Below are 18,895 nucleotides of genomic sequence, written 5' to 3' on the forward strand. Positions count from 1 at the left end.
AGCACAAGCAGCACATATTTGACATTGATCGAGATCTTGAGGTTCTTTATAGACACTTCAAGAGATCGGGCTTTGGAAAATTCACTTGAAAATAGTGTGTTCAAGTGATTATTTTATTTTGGTTACTAATCGGTGCTAACAGTTTGTGTTAAGTGTTAAATGTGATGAATCAGGAGTACTTGGGTAATTTCAAATACTAGAAATTTATAAATAGTAATGAGATGATTCATTGATTTATGAATAATAATAAAATGGCTTGAATTAATATTTTTATGGAGTTTTGAGAAATAAGAAAGAGAAAGGTAAATAAAAAAAATACAAAATTAAAAGATGATTAGAATATAATTTTTATTTTAAGATTTGAAAAAATTAAATTTTTTTATGTTTTGTTTAAAAGTTTAGAAAAGTTGTAATGATTATATAATGATTAGATGAAAAATATTGAAAATTTAAATTTTTAAAATTAAAAAATATTTATATTTAAATGTTGAGATAAGATAAGCCAATAAAATGATTTCAAAAATCTGTAAAATCAAATCAGGCGTTACTTTGCAATGATAAGACAATATTTTTCTCATTATCTGATATGATTAAAAAATATAGAATAATATATTATTTTTCCTAAGTAAATCCAGGATACCTCTCTGCTATTAAAAAAACAAAAGAGAGAGAGGAGAAAGAAGAGATTTAATACCATTGGAAGTTGTAGGATGCAATCCTGGTGGGCGGAGAATAAAGGAAGAAGGTAATGCGCCACAAAGTGCTCTAGCGCAGATGTTATCTTTGGACCATTCAAGTGCTGGTAATTGCTGGTTCTTATTCAATTGGTACTAAGATCTCGGATATTCTCGTACATCTATTTTCGTGGGATCCTACTCTACCACTAGCACCACGAAAACTTGTTAAGTTTTTATCAAAACAATAGTGCTACAGGTACACGGCGCTGCATACACGCTGGGGAATCGGCTGACGTGGCACACGTCAGCCGACATATTAAAAAAAAAAAAAAAAAGGGCGGAAATCGTTTCCGTTTTAGGCGTATTTTGAAACCTATTCTGTTTTCGGAAACCCAGAGAAGCCGAGAGGAGATAAGTCACCCACAACTCGAAACCCATTTTCAGAGCACGGTAACGTTGCCGTCGCCGTCGCCGTCGCCGTCGATTCAGGAAAGGCAGTAGATTTTTCAGGTATGTAAACAGTTTTAGTTTAATGTTCCTCTTGCAAGCTTCCGGAAACCCATTTTGCAGTGATATTCTGTTTTTAACTTATTTTTTGGATAACTTCCGGAAATAGTGTAGAAGATTAGTGCTGGGGGTGCTGTTCGTGTGGGCAAAAACAATGTGTGTGGGTATGTTGCAGTTCCAAAAGATTTTCCAGTGATGGTTTAGGAAAAGGATTTTCGCGTGGGCAAGATAAATGTTCTTGGTTGGGTCTGTTGTAAGTTTGATTGTTTGGAAGAACAATGTAGGAATGGAAAAACAGAAATGTTTTAAATTTAGACCCCATGCAGGAAATATATGCTGCATGGGTTCTGTAACACGAATTTTTTGGTTGTGCAACGTGCATCCATGTCTCTGATTATTCACTGTGTTGTAACATGTTATTAAGCCAATGCCATTGGAGCGGGGGTGTTGTCTGGGATCAGCGATTCTAACACATATATATTGACCGATTAACACAAATTCCTCTAATTCTTTTAAAAACTAAGAAGAAAACATTGGATATCATGACCTTAGAAACAAACAAAAAACCTTCTATAGAAATTGACAGAGTTTGAGAAAAGAAAGCCATAGAATTTGATGATCATTTTTGACTGGTAAAACAACATTTTTATGAAGTTGCTTTTTAAGAATCAATCAACACGTTTACCTCTTCCTTTGGCTTAAAGGAAGATGGACTTGTCATCATCTTTGTTGACTTTATAACAAATGGAATCTAAGGTCTTCCATGTTGATGAGTTAAGGAGGGAGAAGGACTGTCATGGCCTCTCCCATCTTGACCAAGTCTCCTCCTACTTCCTTTCTATTTTTCTGCTCTCTTTCTTTTTGGCAACCCATCCCTATTCTCTAGCTAGTTAGATATTTCCATGATAATGGCTTGCTTGTAATGCTAATCATACCCTTGACAATGTAACGTTTGTAGGTATGTACAAAGTAGTGAGATTCTGGTAACTTAATTTAATGCGAAAGATTAATACCAATTACAACAAGAACATGTGAAGGGCATTTAATGACGTGGAATAAAGTCAATGAATGGTAGTTCATTTGCACGTATTCAACATCACTACTCCGATAAATTTGTTTGGTATTATTCCACAACCAATCCATTTTGTTTGTAATTGTAATACATACCATATAAGTTATATCAGCATTTTGGTTGAGAATATAACTTATCAAAAAAGAACATTTCAGCTCGAGAATATTACAGCTTTGTCATTGAACACATACCATAATAGACCCACAAGTGGAGTTAGTTTAGCTCTAAAAAATCATGATTACACCTAGGAGAGGAAGTTCGGGAAGTGTGTTCTTTCTTTTTCTTTTTATTTTATTCTTCTATTTTACAAAACCCATCGAAAGAAACTTATAATTTATAAAGTAATTTTTGTAGTGTGATGAAATAAGAGGGATAGTATTGACCTCAACTTCTGTAGTGAATCAGGGTCGTGTTTTTGGCATGGACATGGATAAAATGGCTATACTTGATTTAATGCAGACTCGAGAATCATGGAAAAAGAGGAAGAACACTCAGCTCCGCTAACACCATCTAGCTCAAATCTCCCAACCACGGTGTGTTATATTTTTTTAAAATTTGTATGACAATATTGGGTTGATATCTATGCATTACAGTACATGAATAACCTGTGTAATAACATGTTAGGGCATACCGTCAACTTCTGTAAGCTTCAGAAATTACATGCACATGGGTGGTTACTTGGGGAACTTCCGACGTGGGCACCTCTAACGCAACAACCAGATGGGTACCAATATCCATGCAATATTCAAGAGGTGATACAATTGTATTGTTGAATTTTTATAAATTCAAATGTTTTATTTTTAAGAATCATTTCATGTGCTTTTTTAAATATTTAACTTCTTCTTTTTAGCCCAATGATGTTTACCCAACTCCTGTTATGACTACTGCATCCGCCGTAAGCGAAAGAGGTGATATAGAAGACTTGTCTCCCAATTCGGCTGAAATTGATTGTCCATCTACATCCGCTAGAGTTGAAGAAAGCAACAAATATATACCCAAGGATTCAATTGAAACTGAGGATGGAATAAACGAGACAGGTCAGTTAGATCATGAGGTTGGTGGTGACACGATTGAGGAGCCCAAGTCGAAAATGGAGTTTAACTCTTTTGAAGAAGTAATGACTTATTACAAGCAGTATGCTAAGAATATTGGGTTTGGGGTGATGACAAGAAGGACTGAGAAGGGAGATGATGGGACTGTCAGATATGCCACACTCGGCTGTGCCCGTGGTGGGAAAGCCCGTAATAGAACGTTGAATGTTGCCAGGCCACGGCCGACAGGCAAAACGGAGTGTAAGTCCCATATTAATATCTTAAAGGTAGATGGAAAGTATCATTTGACAACAGTTAATAACACCCATAACCACGGGCTCAGTCCCAAAAAATCCCGTTTTTTCCGATGTAACAGAGAAGTTAGTGACTCTGTAAAAAGAGTCTTAGATACAAATGATCTGGCCGGAATCCGAATGAATAAGAGTTTCGGATCTCTTGTCGTTGGCGTGGGAGGTTTCGAAAACCTACCGTTTTTGGAAAAGGATTGTCGGAATTACATCGATAAGGCAAGACATTTACGACTTGGCGCTGGTGGTGCTGGTGCGCTTCGGGAATATTTTGAACGGATGCAATACAAGAATCCTGGGTTCTTTGCGTCGATGGATTTAGATGACGACGGGAGGTTGAAGAATGTCTTCTGGGCAGACCCCCGTAGTAGGGCAGCCTATGACTCTTTCGGTGATGTGGTTACATTTGACACCACATATCTGACGAATAGATATGGGATGCCATTCGCACCATTTGTTGGTGTAAACCACCACGGCCAGTCAACTCTTCTGGGAGCAGGATTGATATCCACTGAGGATACGGCAACATTTGTGTGGTTATTCAAGACCTGGTTACAGTGTATGGATGGTATAGCTCCTAGAGCTATTATCACAGATCAGGACAGAGCAATGAAGAATGCTATTGCTATTGTCTTTCCACAGAGTCGACATCGATTTTGTTTGTGGCATATACTGAAAAAAGTTCCTGAGAAGCTTTCCTCCTATTCTGCCTACAAAAGTGGGATGAAAAATGCTTTGATGAAATGCGTGTATGACACTCAAAATGTTGCAGAGTTTGAAAGCGCTTGGGAGCAATTAATCAGCACTTACAAGTTGGAGGAGAATGCGTGGCTGAAAAGTTTATACACTGAGCGTGAGCATTGGGTACCGGCATTCTTGAAAGATACTTTTTGGGCGGGGATGAGTACAACGCAGCGGAGCGAGAGCATGAATGCTTTCTTTGATGGTTATGTTCACGCGAAGACAAACTTGAAAGAGTTTGTCGACCAGTTTGACAACGCATTGAAGAAGAAAATTGAGAATGAAAATAACGCTGACTTTCACTCATTTAGCGTGACCATTCCTTGTATATCTAGATCTCCGATCGAAAAGAAGTTTCAAGAATTATACACGAATGCAAAATTCAGGGAAGTCCAGCGAGAATTGCAATGTCTAATAGATTTGGCTCCAGAATTACTTAAGAGAGATGGTGGTGTCAAGACGTATCTTGTTGAGGATGAAGTTCATGTGGAAGACTTCACTAAGCTAGTGACATATTCAGTGGACTTTAGTGATGTGGATACAGCTGCAAACTGTTCATGTGGGCTATTTCAGATGAGGGGTATACTGTGCAGGCATATTTTGGTTGTTTTTAAATGTAATGGTATAAAAGCTTTGCCAAAACAGTATATTTTAGACAGATGGAGGAAGGACATTAAGAGGAGGTACACGTTAATCAACAGCAGCTATGACCAAGGGGCTCAGCGAGCAGATGCTAACAGATATTCTACTTTGTTGAATATATGTTATAAGATGATTACTCACGCTGCGGGTTCAAAAAAACATACTGAGGATGCTACACAGAAGTTGTATTCAATGATTGAGTTATATAGTGACAACCAAGAACCTCCATCAAGAACATGCACGGGATCCAATGTTGTTCCTTCGATACCGGATGTTTCTACATGTGCGGGTTCAGATAAAGTACTCAGTCCATTGATAGTAAGAGGAAAAGGCAGACCACCATCTCTGAGGAGAGCATCGACCATGGAAAAAGAGATAAGGAAAGTACGGGCGAAGGCCAAGAATGCAACAGTCAAGGGAAAACGTAAACAGGTAATTCGTGTTTATTATGTTACTTGTTTATTATACTTCTTTATTTGGTGTATGGATGGTTATTAATGCATTGTTTCTACATTGGTTATGTTACTTGTTTTATTTTAGAGAGATGGAGGAGATACACCATTGCCGGACACTTGCCGGAATTTATTTGGCCCGTCAGATAAAGATACTTGTGATGTTGGATTGTCGCAGGTACATGAGCTTGTAGATCAACCTACCATTTAATGTGCTAGGTTATTTGATAAAAATCAGACTTGGGTTATAAATTTATAAACGTTTGTTATACTGTTTTTGACCAGCTTGTTGAAGAAAGCTCAATTCTGGAAAAATGTCGAACCCAGCGCCAAGGATCAATGATCGGGAGTCAAGAAATGGTAACAATTCAATCTTTTATTTAAGAAGTAGTAATATTGAAGTAACTAGATTACTTAAGACCCGTTAACACTAATTACTCGGAGCAGGTGTGCTTTCCGTTGGATGGATCACAACCGGTGGATGGATCACAACCGGTGGATGGTGGGTGATGCATTATGATATTATTGGTAACACAATTAGTTGGTACTTAGCATGCTTCTAACCAGTTATAAGAGTTTGAATAGGAAAAAATATACATATTTTTTCCATTGTTGGATCGTGTTTCCTGTTGATGTTAACATGTTAATTTTTGGATCCATTTACATATGCAAGGCATTAGCAATGGTTATGGTTGGAGAATTTTTAAATATATTGTTGCAGATTTTTCGTGCTTGAATTCCATTATAGTGTAAGAGATTTGCTAAGATTTACTATGGATGTGCAGGTACTGATTCATGACCCCACCACGTCAGAAATATATAGCATGCTCATCCCACACAAATGCCCACGGCCAGAATTACTAAGTTAATCAGAGAGACACAGTTATTATTGTTGCTTGTGAGAAATGTATTTGGAAAGCCTAGAATTATAAAAGGTTGTAATGGTAACACATATTTTAGAAGGATACGGCAATTGCTCAATGTTAAACCTCAACTTAAATATTCTAATAGATTATTGTTGCACCAATATTTCCAGCCAAGAAATTAATTTCTTTCCAGGATGCATTTTCGGGTTCTTAGCATGTGCAGGCATAGTATTTCAACTGTTGAAAAATGGACAGGGAATATTGCATGTAACTAGAGCTATTAAATTCCCATTGATGAGATGAATCAATACGCCAATACAGGATTCCATCAACATTTACATCACTAAAACACCCAATACAGGATTCCATCAACATTTACATCACAGGGTCATTTCCATTCCAACTTGGAAAACAGTTTTGAAATTGCAAAAGAGATTCGGCATGGTAAGGGTAGCCGAATCAAGAAACCTTGTACATGATTCACTAGTTTCACTTACAAGTACTTAACATTACATACACAGCTAGAGATACCCAAGGATTCTAAAAGTAATCTGAAATTACTTATGCACCACCCAAAAATACGCTACAACAACTGCTAAAGCCCAAAACACACGGACTAATGTGCGTGCACGTCTAACTTCAGCTTCACGTACAACAGCCACCAACTCCTTCAATAACTCCTCATTTCTGTTGGATAGTACGAACTCGAATTCGTCTACTCTTTTACGCAAATCAATAATGAGCTTTTCAATCTCATTGACTAACATCTTCAGCTCTATTTCCTTGCTGCAAAATTCAGCATCAGTTTCTGGACGGACCGCCATCTTGTATTCATGGCCCTCTACCCATTTGAAATACTTACAATATGGTAAGCCCTGTGATTTTATACATATCAATACTGAATTCTGTTAGATGAACATCACATCAAACACAATAATTTAAACTAAAGCTGAATTTAGTTACCTCTTTGTTGTACTTTGGACAACTTAAAAAGGGACGTCCTGGATTATTTTGAGTATTTGAGAATCTCAGTTGGGCTTCTATCTCACAGAAGCATAATGGATGAGGGAGATTTTGTTTGGCAAAAGGGGAAGAAGACGTTGTCGTGGATGATGACATATTCTTATATTAAGCCAATGCCATGAAAACTGTTGTCAGAAAAATGCAACACCCTCTGCCCTTATGATTAGCTGAAAAGTTCATGCATATACTGAAAGAAGCTATCGGGAAGTGTATCTCTTTACCACTTATGAACTAAAACTTATGGAAGCTAAAAGCTGGAATTTTCCAGTTAATAGCAAAGGCTTTACACGTAACAAAAAACTTACATATAATTAATGCCATGCATTTTCTGTTTCTGGGCTTCACAATCTTACTAGTTGGGAAAAAATTGCAATTCTTCTACCAAAAGTCTCATTTCTTCTAAATGAGACTTGGGTTAAGTTTCATTTAGAAGATCTTAAACTTGTGTCAAATTAACAGAGAAGTAATTTTGAATTCATACCATGATTCCATTCTATTTCCAACTGAAAATGACAAAAGAAAAAATTAGATAGCAAGATTTTACAAAACAATGTCATTAATTACTTTGCCTTAAATGAGAGAGACCAATTCAATGAAGATTCCAAATTGAACCTGTTATTTTAAAACAAAGCTAGATTATTGTCAAAATGGATCATTTGTCTTTCCACAAAGTTTTGGTTTATTAGTTACTTGTGTCCAAAGCTGGGGCCTCCAAGATGGCAACTAATTATGCTAATATTTCAGAAATAATCCCATAAAATAAAATCTATTTCAAACTTATCAAAATTTAACAGAAAAGAGAGAAGAAAACCTTAAATGCCATTGTCCTGCAAACTGCAGAGCTGGGATCCAATAACAAACAATTTGTACCTTATGGCTCATATTTTCCCCTTATTCTACTCACTCCACCCACTTCCTCCATATGTATAACATAATAATGTAATGCTCATAACATATCTTATAATTTATCTTCTTATAAATTAAATTACGTGACAAGGGTATAGAGTTTACCAATATTTTTTTGAGGATTTAAACAAAAACTCTGATGAACTTTGTTTTTATAACATTTTAACACAATTTTGCCACCTTAGCATCCATTACATCATAACAAGTTTAGAATCTCTATTGGCAATTTCATGCTTGACTCCTTTTAAATACTTTCTGTTAGAATATGTTTAATTTTCCAGCCACTTTGTATAATTTTCCAGGTCTATCCAAGATTTTTTTTTTCTTTCATACGTATCCAGGTTCGACAAGAAATTATAAGACCGAGCATTTAAACTCGAACAAACCCATTTCAAAGCATAATGCAAACACTTGAGTCCACCTCTAAATCAGCCAAAAAATCTAATATCAGGCTATAAGATTTATGGATTCTAGAAAATTCTTCAGCACAAATCAAACACCGGAAAAGATAAATTACATCGACCAGCTTATCTTTCGATAGAGAGACAACAAAGAATACACATATATGTGTTAGTGTATATATATATAGAGAGAGAGAGAGAGAGAGACTCACCGTGAGGGTTTTTGATTTCGATTTCGATTTTGAAAGACCTAATCCCTGCCCTAATTTCATCCGGGTTCTGTACGTGAAGGTGAAATCTGGCACGATGAGAAAGGGGGAAGCACACGGAAAGGCAAAATCGAAGGAACCCAAAACTCAAATCGATTTTCTCTGCTACGACGGCCTTATCCCTGCCCTAAATTCATCCAGGTGGGTTCTGTGCGTGAAGGGGGTTTGGCACGATGAGGAAAGGGGATCAAGCCGTGTGAAAACTCTAGGGAAGCTTTCAGTTTAACGATGCGCACCGTTTCATTAAAACAGCCACGTGGCCTCGTGTACGCGGCGGGTACCCGTAGCCGTGTGCAAATATCATTTTCGTTATCAAAAACAAGTGAAATTATCAAAATATTTCATGTTTTACAATAAAAAGAATATTTTTCATTTATGTATGTGTTAAGGACATGTTTTATATAACCAACTGGAAGGACACCTGCAAATCAATGGGAAGAAGGCACGAGATGGAGGAACTCCGATGCCTAAGTTAGAAAAGTAATCTCAATGTAAGTATATGAATGAATGTAAATGTGTTATCTTTAGGTGTTATTTATAAAAACATGGTGATGATGATGACTAACCTTCAAAGTGTATCATAAATACTTTTCGCATTAATTGGAGTAATCACATTCCTAATCAGTTAGAGACATTATCTATTATCCACGATATATATATATATATATATATATATATATCCATGAGATCCTTTCTTGGGCTCGTACTCCGTTGGAAATTCATTAGACTTGACGGGCATGTTAGGAAGTGGGTACTAAATATCTCTTCCCATTATCCCATTAATTGTCTTCGTGTCTTCACATGGAAAATTTAATATGTCACGTTCCCTTCTACCCTGCTAGCTTCATGACAGGTGATGACTCCAGGAATCTTACTCTACTGAGGGTTTATGCTAACTAGGATATGGTCTTATGCAAACAGTGAAATCCCTACACGTTCAAAATGCAACACACGTTCGTAATTGTTCTCGCATTTTTACTCCTCACTTTCAAGAATGATAACTTACGGCGCACAGATACCCGTCCACCTTCCTAAGAATCTCTCATCATTGCCTTCTTTCAGCTACTTCTCCATTTTCCTAAGTCACTTTTACTTTTCGAGTTCTTCCATTTCTTCTTTGCATCTCATTCTCTAAGGCCTTTCAAATTTTGTACCCCCTCATCTTCCCGAGTTCATTTCCTCGAACCCAAATATCAAATGGCTCACCATGGTTCTTCCCGTACACCTTCTCAAAGTTCTGCGCAAACCCCTTCTAGGGTTTTTACCCACTCTGTGTCTAAATCTTCTGAGGGACAAACTCCCCCTTCCTTCGAGGGGTTTATGTGGCATTCCACCATCTCTGCTTAGGAGTTGACGAAGCTTAGGAATTTGTGCCATATTCCCGACTTTGTGGAACTCATCATCCCCTCTGAGGACACAGTAGATGAGGAAGGTTTCTCAGGGAGAGTTGCCCTTACAGCCTGTGACCTGACACACGACTTGTGCCTCCCATTTTGTCATCCAATCTGTGAAATTCTTGATCTTTTCCAAATATCCCCCCCCCCAACTTCATTCATATGCCTAGTGTGTGCTTTTATGCTCCTACATGGTGTTCCGTATGGTTCTGGAACCCCCGTGTCGGGTTTTGTATGGTTCTGGAACCCATGATTGACCAATGACCGTGAAAATCAACATAAAAGATATTCACAGAAACTAGACTCAAATAAGAATAACTTTCATGAAGGAGGAGCTGTGAGAAAATATTTACAACTGCTTCAAAAAGGTCACACAAAGTGAGCCAGAAACTTAACCCGGGAGTCTCTCTAGTTTGCTCTCCAAGAAAAGAGTTGGAAAGTGATCAAATGAAGTGAGAAGGGACTTGGATGCCTTTTGCACTTATGAAGGATGATGGGAGGCTGTGAAAGACACTTGGAATGATGGTTGTGTTAGCCAAAACAAGGGGCGAAACCGTAGGAAATAGTGAATGGTTTCTAGCCAATGAAGCTTCCTTGTGAAGGGTGATGGTGAGGTGGCATTGGCCTTCAAATCAAGTACAACTTGGGGTTGCTTTGGGCAGTGTTTGGTCAGCCATGGCAGGGGGAAACTACCTCCACAAGCCTTGCAGGGTGGCTTAATTTTGTGGGCCTTAATAGGCCTTAACTGAATAGGCTTCAATTTGGGGTTTAAAGAGGGTTTGGCTAGGGTTTGAGTTTCTATTAAGCTCAAATCTATTTTTTCTTGGCCTAATAAAATTTTTAGGATTTTAAAGGATTAAATAATGATGTCATAACATGAATTTGAGTAGTTAAAAGGTTGTGAAAGTGATTTAATCAAGTAATGAAACACTAAGCTAGAAACTGGATCCATTTAGGGTCTGGAAGCAAATTCGGATTTTGGGGAAACCATTTTGGGTTTCAATTGGATTCCAAGTGTTTAGGGTTTCTCTAGGGTTGGCACAAATTGGTGGTTGAATGGAAGTATTTTGCTTAGGTGACATAATCACAATGCTTGATTTCCTTCACATTTGCATCTCATGGTTCCTTTTGGTACCAAGTATCCAATACTATTTACCAATTGTGGCTAAGACTTCGCCAATTGTCCAAATAAAACTTTTCTAATCTAATTTGAATATTGCACACTACGATTTTGAAAACATTACACTTGGTACAACTATCAAGGTTACTATTCACTTCAAAAAACTAAAAAAAAAAATAACTTTGCATTGTAAAATCCTAAATAATCATAACCTTAGATGCAAATCATTTATTAAATTTTGACTTTGAAGTGCCTCGAAATAATTAAAATGCATTTTCGAACAAACATTTTGTCTAAAAATTGAAAATAGGTTTATTGTGCCATAAAATCCTAAATATTCAAATGAAACTAATGGCGCAGACTGTAACCCCTTCTTACACTTCTAGGTACCTCAAATAAATAAAATCACACTTTTGGAACTATAGTGAGTGGCAATATTGACTATGCTGATAGACTAAAACCTATGTGATTGAGTCGATTTGTAAAAACTTTCAGGTTTTTACGAGATTCCTAAAGCCTAAAGAAATTCATCCCTTAAAATTCTGGGGGACTGTTACACAATGAGCTTCCCTTAGTATTCTTTCTTTCAATTAGGAGTCTATAGGGATCACCTTCTTATCTTTGTAACATAGCATTTCGTCCTTGCGAATGTTGAAGTGTGGTTGTCCTTCAGATTCTAGGATTCTCTATCGTAGTCTACTAAGACTCCTGTCTGTCTACTGTTGTTCCTTGATTTCATCATCACTTAGTTGTACAATTTCTTGCATTGCTGCTAACATTGCATCACTTAGAGAGTTCCCAATTAATAGACCTCTCATGCTTACCAATAAGGAATTCAGGGTTGTCTGCACCTTAAAACTAAGGGCATCTACTACTACATTAGTCTTTCTCGAATGATACTTTATTTCGCACTAGTAATCACTGATCATCTCAATCCATCTTCTCTGTCTCATGTTCAAGTTCTTCTAGTTGAAGAGATACTTGAAGCTTTTGTGATCAGTAAAAATTTCACACTTTTCTCCTTATAGGCAATGTCTCCAAATCTTTAGTGCAAAAACTACCGCGGCTAACTCCAAGTTGTGGGTGAGATAATTCCACTTGTGATCCTTGAGATGTCAGGAAGCATATGCAATGACTCGTCCCTCTTGTATTAGCACACATTCTAGTCCTATCTTTGATGCATCGCTGTAAACTACGTAAGTATGACGCCTCCAACCCTTGCTTGGGATGGAACGGAGACATACAGTGTCAAAACATGCAACACAAGCCTACATACTCACATTCATGATAGTTAATATGTAACGCATCCTAGTATGCAACGAGCAGTATGTAATAATTACAACAAAATTAAGGGTAATAAAAATAATTGAAGCCAAAATGAACTAAACATCCTAATGATCAATTAATCATCAGTTAATACTACCTTACCTAAAGGGTCCATATAGTAAGGCATAAGTTCAGATAAAAAGTGGGAGATAGAATCTCCATGGTACAAATACTGCATCAAAATCTCCCAGTCAAATCAATGCTCTCTTTTGGTCTATGGTGTATAGAGTCATCGCTACGACAGTTAAACTCAAGTATAGCCTCCTCTCCAGATTAGACTCTTCCTGAAACATTTGAAGCCATCAGTTCATCTTGTTTGTTGAATGTTGGTTCTAACACAAATTCTACCATTCTTGGAGGAATAGTAATGGGTCCACAAGGGTGCGATTTGCTTGAAATCTTAGTAAATTAAACAGCCAACTTGTACACAGATAAAATATGCATGATTAATGATAAACATGAGATGCACGCTATACTGAAAATCAGTATTTGTCTCCCATCCAAATTCCTTAGCATTTAAAAAAAAAAAAACTTAAATATATGCACATTTTCTTATAGAGAACATCTTGAAAATTCAACATTCAAAAGACATAACATTTCATCATCGTTAAGCATCATCATTACCAAATCATTTGAATATAACATTAACATCGTAACATATAGTATCATCATAGTTCTCCATATGTACTGTGAGTACTTGCTGGTGATTGTAGTATATAACTCATGTTGGAATTAGTTTGTCTGCATATTCGTTCTCAATGCTTTGGTAACATAACATAATATTATCATAACATCATAACATATACACCCACCAACCTTAGGTGTCATAACGCTCCAGCTAGCGTTCTTTCAAAAGAACTCATTCGAAGTTCGTTGACTGTTCTTCGTCAACCCAAGGGTCACCACTCCATTTTACTTACTCCAAAGTGGATAGAGGATTCCCACTAGGATAATTCTCCATCCTAACCTTTAGGGTCATGACTAAAATTTCTTATCAGGCAATGCTTTGAAAATATTTTTCATGACATGTGTTTGTAAGTATGCTTCTTTTAAAAATGACAATTTTGTATAACATGCTCAAATCATGAAAAATTACACATGTCATGTAAGCAAGTAGTCATGTACTCAATGTATCATATAACACGATATTTCATGCTCAAAATGACAAATATAACATGAATGTGGCATTTATCAATAAGTCATAAATAACTTATCAAGTTGTAAGTTAGAGGCTAATTTACAAAATTGTCGGGTGCTTAGAAAATTGGTGCAACTATAATAAAAGTTTTTTTAAGTTAGGGATTGTATAAGTAAGGAAGATGTTCATAATCAAAAGGGTTCAAGAACTAGTATTTCTAAAATTGCCCCTATACTTGACAAAATTTCACTAAGGTCCTAAATTTTTACTATTTGCAATTGGGCCCCAAAATTTACCAAACATCACAAACCCCATATTTTCTATGTTCAACATCCATATATAACCTTAAAATTTTATGAATCAAAGTGCAACTATGCTAATCACACTCAACTCAAGGCATGCATTTCATTAAAGCCTAGATGTGATTTCAAGTATTCAACCTCTATGGATGCATGTGTACTCAAATTCATCATGTGCCAATAGTAATTATAACCTAAGCATGGTTTAGAGGTCACTAATCATGTGTAAGTTGATCAATGCCCTTAACTCAAGTTAAAAGCTTAATTATGGTCAAGTGACAACCTTAGGGGCATGTGGCACATCTTGGGCTTGAGGGAAACCTATGGTATGGTATATGTGGGCTCCAATTGGAAGAATGAAATAAAATACAAGGAATTAGGCTTCAAGGGTTGGACTTTGGCTGGGCTAAAAGTGCAAGTCTTAGATGTGGGCTTTGGAGTGAGTTATTAAATAGACCTTATGTCCAAATTTTTGGCGCCTATCTATGGACTCAAGGGCCTACTAGGTTGGGTCATAATCTTTGGGTCTTTCCTCAATTAGGCCAAAGTCTTGAATCTTATTAAGTTAGACCCAATGGCCTTATGCTTACTAAGTTAAACCTAATATCTTGGATGTAACAAGTTACTGGAAGTACATGCTTTTATTGAGGGGTTTTTCCCCCTTGAGTACCCACCCCCTTGCGTAACCCCCTAGTTTAGGCTCATTAATTGCGTGTATAATCGAATCAGGCCAAACCTAAGGACAAAGCTCGTGCGGTATTCATTTTCTTGTTTGTTGATAGGAGAATTCTATTTACATGAAGTAATTACATTGTATAAAGTAGAGGAATAAAGGCGCATAGTCTTATGTCCAATTAGTGAGATCTAAAATCTTATGTCTTCCGAGTTGGGTCTAGGCCTTCATTCTTATTAAGTTAGGCCCAATGGCTTTATGTCCTTTATATTGGGTCTATTTTCTAGTGTCTTCCAAGAAAGGCTTAAAACATTATATCTCCTAAATTGAGCCTAAGACTTTTTAACATCTTATCCTTAGTTCATTACATCCTTAGTGCATTAGAGCCCTAAAGTCTTATGTCTATCAAGTAGGAGCTAAAGTCTTGTTGCCTCTCTTAAACCTTTATACCCAAAAATTTTGGGCCTTTAGTAAACCACTATATGAGCCTTCTCCAATTCCATCAAATTATTAGCCCAAATTACTTAGCTCATTAATGTGGCAACTGTCCAATATACCATGTGTCATTCCTTATGGGCCTCTTGGCTTCTTATCCTCAAAATTAATGAAGCACTAAAAATCCTCCAAAATAATATTACTAAACCAATCAAACTCAAAAAACTTCATTTTTCTCAAAAATAATATTGCACTAGAATCTTCTAATAATTTTACTAACCCCAAAGTAAATGTCCCTTTTGCCAACTCAAGCTCCAAAACTTTCTTTTCTTCAAAAATCACAATCTTATACTAGCTAGGATCATGGGTGCTAAGGCAAAGTTCTAAGGGGCTTTTTAGGTAGGCTGTTATAGTAATACTTATTAGGTTTGTGTAACGCCAATACTGGAGTAGTAGTTAGTCTTTTCTCCAACTCCTAGAAGCTCCTCTCACATTCATTGCTCCAAATATACTTGGCATTGTTCTTGGTTACTGTCGTAAGAGGTCCTGAGAGTTTAGAGAAATCCTCCAAAAATCTTCAATAATATTCGGCTAAACCATGGAAACTATGTATCTCATGGGTGTTAGTCAGTTTATGCCACTCTGTTATGGCTTCTATCTTAGCAGGGTCCACTGCTACCCACTTGCTAGATATGACATGCCCTAGAAACTTCACATCTCGAAGCCAAAACTTGCTTTTGATGAGTTTTGAGTAAAGTTGGTGCTCTTGCAACCTTTTCAATAATAATCCCAAGTGTGCCAAGCGTTCCTCATCACTACAAGAGTAGATCAAAATATCATCAATGAAGATTACCACAAAGTTGTCCAGATACAGCCTAAAGATTCAATTAATCAAATCCATGAATGATGCTGGAGAATTTGTCAACCCAAAGGGCATTACGAGGAATTAGTAATGTCTGTAAAAGTGCTAGAATGCTATCTTAAGGACAACTTGATCCCTTATCTTAAGCTCATGGTATCCTGACCATAGATCTATCTTAGAGAATATTGAGGCTCTTTGCAAATGATCCAAGAGATCATCAATTTGTGTTAGTGGGTATTTATTCTTGATAGTCATTTTGTTCAGTTCTCAATAGTCAATGCACATCCTCATGGATCTGTCATTCTTCTTCAAAAACAATACTGGTGCACCCCATGTGGATGAACTAGGTTGAATAAAACCCTTTTCCAAGAGTTTCTCAATTAGGGCCTTCAACTCTTTTAATTATGCTAGGGCCATTCTATAGGGTGCTCTAGTACTGGGGCAGTTACAAGTTCCAAAGCTATGACAAATTTTGTCTCTCTATCCGGGGGAAATCTAGGCAAATCATCTGCAAAAACCTTGGAGAAATCCTCTATTATGGGTATTCCTTGTGCCCTATTGGTTCCTCCACCTTATCTATCACAACTAGTAGGTTGGCGGTTATTCCTTCCCAAGTGCACTTTATAGCTCGACAAGTTGTATCCACCAATGGGGCTATCTTTATTGGCTCACCTTCATAGCAGATTTTATCTATGGTAGGTGGTTCAAACACTACCTCCCTCTTCTGGCAATCGATCTTAGCATAATGTGAAACAGCTAGTCTTCCTGAGAGTATGTTGAATTCCATCAAATAGAAGATGATTAGGTCATCCTTTAGCACCAAGCCCACAACTTCCAATGGGCAGTCCTTAACTACATGTGTACACCCAACTATGGTTCCATCCGGAATAGCTACCAAAACCTTTGGAGGTAAAGCCTCTAAAGTCAAATCACACAGTCGTATGAAAGTAGCAGAAACAAAAGGACCATGATGTTCTAGAATCAAACAAGGCACATGCTGAGTATTGCGACAACTTAATCTTACCAGTAATCACTCCAACTTTGATTGGTTCATCAGATTCCAAATCTACCTCTCCTAGAGTGATGACATAGACTTTATCTTTTACTGGGGTCTTGAGGTTGCCATTGGGTACTGCTCCTCCTCTTGACGTATTGCGAGTATAGTCTCGAATTAAGTGGTTGGTCTAACCACACTTAAATCAGGCCCCCGTGGTCAAGCAACATTATCAATTTGTTATGCCTTCACCTACACCTTTGACAAGGTGGTGGCTGACCAATGTTGGGTTTCCCATCATTATGCCTTTTCCTTTATCCATATAGGAGGGAACCCTCTTCTTCTCAGTGCCTCCTCCTAGTGAATCGGGCATTGCCCTTTTTTGCTCTACATTTATCTAAGTGGTCAAACTCCTCTACTCTACCTCTTCTATCGAAGCAACATTAACAAATTCTAGGAAATTCTTAATCCTTAAGCAGGCTACCTAACTATGGATCCTTACCTGTAGGCTTTCTTGGAACTTTTGGGCTTGCATCTTCTCATTTGCAATTAAATGTAGGGCGAACCTTCTCAACTCCATAAAGCGATCTGCATATTGCTCCATGGTTTGATTGCCTTGCACCAAGTTAGTGAATTCTTATGCTTTCTGTTGTTTAGTAGACTCGGAAAAGAATCTTTTGATGCCCCCAGCCTTGCTTGGGATTGGACAGTGATTGAAGCGTCAGGACATCTAACTCAAGACTACATGCCCTCGTACATGATAGTTAATATGCAATGCACCTAGCATATTACTAGCAGTATGCAATAATCGCAACAAAAATTCATAAATAATCTAAGTAAGATCATGAGCAATTTTGAAAGCATGGTATCATTTAAACTATAAATCCCAAATGTATCATAATTTTTTATACTCCAAAAAAAAAAAAATAGAATGTGTCTTTAAACTCTAAGCCTCAAAGTCCCAAGTTCACCACCCTCGGCAACACATAGAAAGGAGCCATTCCCTCACGGGACATGGAGTTCCATCTGTTGGATCCCTAAACTTTGAGTGACCCTCTGGAGGTCCATCATGTACTCCCAAGCTTTTCTAATAATATAACCGGTTACATAGTCTGTTCGGTCTCCAATAGTGGAGGCCCCCTCAAATTCGAGCGGCTTTTGAGATGTATGATCCTTGTTCAAAATGTCTTGTATTTCCTTAAGGTATCGTGACGTAGTCCTTAAACAAGTAACATCTGTGACCTTTTGATTATGAACTCGATATCAAGGGTTGTGGTTTAAGCCCTTTGCTTGTATTGGGAGATATTTTGGACAAAGTAGTACTTTTGGGATTAATAGTTTCAATAATTGGTACCATACTTTAATTGCTCAATCTTTACTTGATTATTGCATATTGTTAAAAATATGCTAGATACATTACATGTTAACTATCATGAATGAGAGGTGTGTAACTTAGAATTGCATATCCTAAAGCTTCAGTTTCCATCCAATCCCAAGTGGGGTTAGGGGGCATCACAACAATAGAGGGGTAGATTGCACAACAGATTTAGCTCTTTGATAGTGCACTCAATGATGACCATATTGAGGAGGCTAGCTAGGTTCTTATCAACTAGCTATCGGAAGGACCATGACCATAAGGTATACTAGCCCTAACACAAGAAGGTAATGGCCGTTTGTACTAGCAATGATGTTAAATAGGACAAATGCATAAGCATTGCATGATTAAATGCACTAGCATGAGATTATGAATGAAGTTTTC

At 37.2% G+C, this 18,895-nt stretch overlaps 2 protein-coding genes across 3 annotated transcripts; one reads left to right on the plus strand and one right to left on the minus strand.

The window, feature by feature from the left end:
- Nucleotides 1-3,675: 3,675 nt before the first annotated feature.
- LOC122311784 (protein FAR1-RELATED SEQUENCE 5-like) lies at nt 3,676-6,345 on the plus strand. 2 transcript variants are annotated; one of them, XM_043126458.1, is made up of 5 exons: nt 3,676-5,410; nt 5,519-5,608; nt 5,716-5,790; nt 5,878-5,932; nt 6,216-6,345. In XM_043126458.1, exons 1-5 carry the CDS (start codon nt 3,722-3,724, stop codon nt 6,227-6,229), a joined length of 1,923 nt encoding a protein of 640 aa, XP_042982392.1. In that variant the 5' UTR covers nt 3,676-3,721; the 3' UTR covers nt 6,230-6,345. The 2 variants fall into 2 exon arrangements, with proteins under 2 accessions (XP_042982392.1, XP_042982391.1); XM_043126457.1 differs by lacking the exon at nt 5,878-5,932.
- Nucleotides 6,346-6,618: 273 nt separating this feature from the next.
- LOC122311732 lies at nt 6,619-9,087 on the minus strand. Its single transcript, XM_043126377.1, has 2 exons — nt 7,260-9,087; nt 6,619-7,171 (listed from the first exon to the last, which is right to left on the minus strand). The coding sequence occupies exons 1-2, from the start codon at nt 7,413-7,415 to the stop codon at nt 6,854-6,856; spliced, it is 474 nt and encodes a 157-aa protein (XP_042982311.1). The 5' UTR covers nt 7,416-9,087; the 3' UTR covers nt 6,619-6,853.
- Nucleotides 9,088-18,895: the final 9,808 nt, after the last annotated feature.

The sequence above is a fragment of the Carya illinoinensis genome, chromosome 5 (genome assembly GCF_018687715.1).
Source record: "Carya illinoinensis cultivar Pawnee chromosome 5, C.illinoinensisPawnee_v1, whole genome shotgun sequence".
Lineage (NCBI taxonomy): Eukaryota > Viridiplantae > Streptophyta > Magnoliopsida > Fagales > Juglandaceae > Carya > Carya illinoinensis.